General features: G+C 38.8%; 1 protein-coding gene across 1 annotated transcript in view; it reads left to right on the plus strand.

The window, feature by feature from the left end:
- Nucleotides 1-5,272, plus strand: part of PALMD (palmdelphin) — a 57,398-nt gene extending 52,126 nt beyond the window's left edge. The window contains exon 8 of the mRNA XM_033093482.1: nucleotides 1,998-5,272. Within this exon, the coding sequence (XP_032949373.1) occupies nucleotides 1,998-2,041 (44 nt within the window). The 3' untranslated portion in view covers nucleotides 2,042-5,272. The remainder of the gene's footprint in view (nucleotides 1-1,997) is intronic.
- Nucleotides 5,273-6,000: the final 728 nt, after the last annotated feature.

Raw genomic sequence — 6,000 nt, forward strand, 5'->3', positions numbered from 1 at the left:
CCACCAGTAAGTTTTTACTAGAACTCCACCACTATCCCCCCAACTAGACAGCTGGCTTTCTGTGGTAGTCCTCACCAACCTGTTCTTGTACTTCTTTCAGCTCCATTATCCCCTCTTAGAGATGTCAGTGGCATTTCAGGATGAAGAAGTGGGGAACCTCAGCTCTGGGGGATTCACATGCTTTTGGTGCCAAAATTGTCAAACTGTGGCAATCACTAGGAACCAAGGGATGCTAAGAGTACAGAGGCAAGCTTTCTTCCACCAAGTTCAACCAGACAAAACTATGCATCTGAATTGCTAAGGGGAGAGGAGGTAGAGATCAGAGAAGAACAGAAAGGAGAAATGAAAAGCAGAGGTACTGGCCCAGGTTTATTAGCTGCTACACCTAGGCACCTTCCCGTTGCCAAAATACTCTGGCCCCACACATCTACTTGAAACTCACACCATCTATTTGCCATAGTACTAAAGAAAGGACTAGCAGACTGACAATCTAGAATTCTTTTTCCCCCTTAAGAAATGGGATAGTGACTTACTGGATTACCCCACTCCTGAGGATGTGCACTTCCAGGATATCCTTTAAGAACTTCATTGAATGTCCACAGCACACAGGGTGTGCCTGCTTTACTGAAACTCAAGTGGAGAAGTAATTGTAGGAATGAAGCCTTTACCCCGTCTTTAAAAAGACCTTTTAAAAGTCTCTTAAATGATCTTTGCCCCTGCTCTCTTATTTGATATGGGCAAGAAAGAGGTCCATAAATCCAAGAGGAAAAACTATAAAATCTTGCCTTCTGCCTTCAGTTTACCTCCTTCAGTGGAAGTAAATCTCCTCAGGTTTCACCAGGCAATAGAGACCATTCTCCTGGCTACAGAGAAAATAAAATTCCCTCAGCTGGTCCTAATGGGACTATTCTTGACCCTGCCACTAGAAATGATCATTCTCCTTAAGGTTCCAAGGGAAATAATGCTCTTTGGTTTCACTTAAATGAAAACATTTCATATAAATAGAGTGACAATAAAAATGATCATGATCTTGTTACAGTACTTATTATAGCCTACCCATTCCCATATTTGTGAGAAAGAGCTTCTTATAGATACGACCTTTTCATTTGTTAATAGACAACTAATATATGGCTGAGAAATGAGAGGGCATGCCTTCCCTTTTTAATTTTTTTCATTAAACAAAATTTTGCAATCAGTTAAATAACTGGTTCATAGGCTGTATTACACATGACTGTGATGATCAGTGCCTTGAAAGCATCTCTCAACTTTGTAACATGACTGAGGCAGCTATACTCTGAAGTCATAAATATTACGGGCATGATACCAGAAAATCAGAGTCTTATGAATTCTAAATCTACATTTTTAAAAACGGTTTCTAAATCCAATATACCTTTAGCAGTGGAATATGCTCAAAAAATATGTATTTGTCATTTGAAAGTACTCATAACATCCTGACAAATATATTTTATAATTACTCCAACTCTTAATTACTGGTTCACATTGTTTCATTATAAAGAAATTTGTTTTTGTCATACAGATCCAAGGATAGAGCCCCTTGGTATAACCAACTTTGATGAGTTAAAAAATAAACTAACCATGAATTAGAGTGTGTGTCAATGCTTTTTTTTGTTTTTAGTAGTGCATAGCTCAGAAATACACACCAAACGGTTATTGACCTAGAGGGAATTTATCTATGGCTAATAGTGAAACTTTGCACTAATCCTGTATTTACGCAATTTGTGCTGTTTGCTCTACTAATTTTTCTAATCTTTATAGAAATAGGTTCCTTCTAGTTCTCAACCTGCTTCTGCCTTAAGTTAACCATAGCTTATTATTTCTACTATCTTTTTGTGCTACTAAAACAATGCTCACATTGTTGGATAAAATCATCTGAGGTATGTTTCAAACTTTCCTGCATTCTATGAAATGGTCATTTAGAACGAAAATACAGGCTTTTCTTTTTTTAATAACTCTCTATTATTTTCTTTAATTTTCAGCTTTAAGGATGAGAATGGCAAAGCTGGGGAAAAAAGTTATCTGAGAGCTGTACCATCTATGTAAACATCCTTTGGAGAAGAAACTAAGAAACGTTTGCAACTTTCTCTTCTGGATATTTGGGGGATTTTTTTGGTTTGTTATTTTTGTTTGTTTGTTTTTTGGGGATCCAAAAAATTATAATTATATCCATATTAAGCCATGTGAAAAAGCAGTAGTCATTATTTGTAAAACAAATTCCAAAAAAGCTGGGGAGAACAAATATTTAAATTTTCCAGTTACTTAACATGATTCAGTGGCAGTGGGGGGGGAGGGGGCTGGGACAGCATATTTTTATTGTATTGATACCAAAGCATTTCTAATAAGAGCTTGTTAAATTTCAGAATAAAGTTATTTAAAATAGCCTGACTAGATCCTATTAACTGACATTGTAATTTTGCTAATACAAATAAAAGATCATAGGAAGCGACTGCACCTCATCACAGAAACATGCATCTTTAAATCTGACAAGTAAACATGCCTTCTCATTTTAACAAGGCTTTAAAACAACTACATCCTCCTGCTAAAGGCCAATTCACTTGATTTGGTAGAGACTTCAAACTCTTTGCATACATCCAAAAGGTGCATGCAATTATCCTCATATTTTGGGACTGGATTTGGATTATCTTGGTAGCGTACGTGCTTTACAGATGGTGACTGGCATGTTCATTCTTCTTGAGATATCATCTTTTCTTTCATTCAGTTCAGGGTGAACTCCATGGTGTGATGACTATGACCTAAGGCTGTTGTAGGGAGGACTCCCCACATTCTCAAAGAACACAAACCTGGTCTAATGTTTAAACAATTCTGGTAAATACGTTAGAATCCTAATGTCAAAACTTAGTGAGAAGTATACAGTAGCATGTCATTCCTAAGTATTCATGCCAGTATGTTAAATCCTAACTGGAAGAATACTCTGATGCCAATTCTCTCGTACTCTACCTATTGTACTGCCCTCCAGTCAACACCCTCAAAATCTACTCCCACACATCTTCCCTGGATCATGCCAGTGCGTATTACCCAGTTCCCGCGAGTCTTCGGGGCAGAAACTGAATTTTCCTGGTGAGACTATGGTGAGACCTTGTCTCAGTCACTGCTGTGGAGGCAAGGAGAGGTCAAAGAAACATGTCCTGATGAGGACAAGCATTAACCAGCACGGCACCAGCCCCACATGAGTTGTTTGCAAGTGGCAGTTGTTCTGTAGGAGGAAATAGCCCCTTTGCTGGCCTGGAATGTTCTGGGAAATCTGGAGATTCAAATTTCAGAGGCACTTACACACAAACATGCCAGTCCCAAGTCCAAGGGTCCCACTGCTTTTCATGCCTCTGACTTTAGCATGACTTGTCAAAATGCACATTCTTTTGTACCTCTGCCATCCCTGTGATTAATGCATTGATTTTTGGTTTTGTTTTTTGTACACAAATGTTTCTTAGAACAATGCCTGGCACCTAGTAAGTAAGTAAGGAATGAATGAATGAATGAATGAATGAATAGTTCAGAGGAAAAAGGTATAGTCTGCAAGGGGAGACTGTGTAAACACCAGCTGGCCTCAGGCATGAGCAAGAATCTCAATGGTTCATCTAGCCCCCTTGAGAGAGGGCATGGGACAGACAGCGCTGATGTGTAGAAGTGGCCCAGTATGGCCAGAAGGTGTGGGAAGCTGGAGCTAGTCTTTTGCTTGGGGGTGAGGCTGGAACTGCTGTGGAATCAGCTATCAGGTAGGCAGAGTGGGGCCTGAGTGCGGAGCTGCAGCTAGTTAGGTAGGGCTGCTGTGGTGAGACTGGACTGTCCATACACAAACCCACTGGCTCCTGTGCTCAATGAAAAAGAAGGAAAGCCAGAAAACGAAAGTGAGGTGTCTTGTTGCCACAACTGCCTTCCAGGAACCCTCCAGCACCCTTTATTGACAAGACCTAACGTTCCATGAGCTGGCAAAGGAGAGATGTTTACAGGGTCAGGATTACAAGGGTGGATTTAAAGATGAAGCATTAAATGATGAAAATAAAGATGAAGCATTAAAATGGCACAGTCCACCCGTTTTTCTACTCAGCTCCATATTTATCAAATATACATTTGAAAGCTCAAGCAATTAAAAAGCAACTCTGTTTCCATCTAATAAAATGCACCTATCGTTTATACATAGACCCCATTTTCTCCCCCAGAATAAGGGGACACACGCTCCCAAAGGTCATTGTAGTCACTGCTAATTATATTAAATATTATGTTTAAGAACAGTTTTAGATTAACAAAAAAACTGAGAATACAAAATTCCCATATACCCCACACCCAGTTTCCTATTAACATCTTACATTAGTATGGTACATTTGTTATAATTAATGAAACAAGAGTGATATATTCCTAACTAGTCTCATAGTTTTTCTGATTTCCTTAGTTTCACCTGATGTCCTTTTTCTGTTCCAGGATCCCACACAGAGAACCACATTACATTTAGCTGTCGTGTCTCCTTAGGCTCCTCGTGATTGCTTTTCAGACTTTCCTCATTTTGAAAACCCTGACAGTTTTGAAAATTACTCATCAGGTATTTTGTAGGATGTCCTTCTATTGCAAATTGTCTGATGTTTCTCTCAAGATTAGCCTGGGAACATGAGTTTGAGGGAGGAAGATCACAGCGGTAAAGTGCCATTTTCATCACATATCAAGAGTACATACTTTCAACAGGATTTATCACTGTTGATGTTGACCTGGATCACCTGGTTGACGTAGTGCTTGTCAGGTTGCTCCACTGTAATTTTTTTTCCCTCTTTCTATACTGTATGCTTTGGAAGGAAGTCACTATGCATAATCCATACGCACACAGTATCCACATAAATTATTTCGAATTCTCTCTGCACAGATTTGTCTATTCTCCTCCATTTATTTATTCAATCATTCACTTAAATCAGTTGGATTCATGGATGTTTACTCTACACTTGAGTTTACCCAATACAATTTGTTGCTCAAATTATTCCATCTTGGGGCAGCCGGCTGGCTCAATTGGTTAGTGCGCAGTGCTCATAACAGCAACATGGCCAGTTCGGTCCCCACACGGGCCAGTGAGCTGCGCCCTCCACAACTAGAGTGAAAACAAACGGCTTGACTTCAAACTGAGCTGCCGGTGGGCTGCCAGTTGGCTCAGTTGATTAGAGCCCAGTACTCATGGCACCCGGGTCGCCAGTTCAATTCCCACATAGGCCAGTGGGCTGTGCCCTCTACACTAGATTGGAAAAAAAAAAAAAAACAGTGACTTGACATGGAGCTGAGCTGTGCCCTCCGCAACTAGATTAAAAACAATGACTTGACTCGGAGCTGATGAATCCTGGAAAAACACACTGTTCCCCAACATTCCCCAATAAAAATTAAAAAAAAAAAATTCAAACCATTTAAGAACGATTAAAAGTTTTTTTAAAAAAAGTTATTCCACAAACCATTTAAGAACTATTAAAAGGTTTTTTTTTTAATTATTCCATCTTTAGCCATTGAAAGCTCTTTCAGTGGGCCCCTATGCACCTTTGACATGTCTTTTTATTAGATTTTCTTTAGTTCTTTTCAACGTTTTGTAGTTTTCAGTGTACAAGTCTTGCATCTCCTTGGTTAAATCTATTCCTTTTTATTCTCTTTGATGCTATTGTGAATGAAATTGTTTTCTTAATTTTACTTTCAGATTTTTCACTGCTAGTGTTTGGAAATGCAACTGATTTTTGTATATATTGATTTTTGTATCCTTTAACCTTGCTGAAGTCATTTATTACTTCTAGCAGTTACTTACTGGATTCCTTAGGATTTTTGATATATTATGTCATCTGTGAAAAGTGATAGTTTTACTTCTTTCTTTACAATCTGGATGTCTTTTATTTCTATTTCTTGCCTAGTTGCCCTTGCCAAAACCTCCAATGCAATGTTGATGCAAAGTGGTGAGAACAGACACTTTTATCCTAAAGGGAAATTGTCCAGTTGTTCACCATTAAG

This window comes from Rhinolophus ferrumequinum, chromosome 22 (genome assembly GCF_004115265.2).
Source record: "Rhinolophus ferrumequinum isolate MPI-CBG mRhiFer1 chromosome 22, mRhiFer1_v1.p, whole genome shotgun sequence".
NCBI lineage: Eukaryota > Metazoa > Chordata > Mammalia > Chiroptera > Rhinolophidae > Rhinolophus > Rhinolophus ferrumequinum.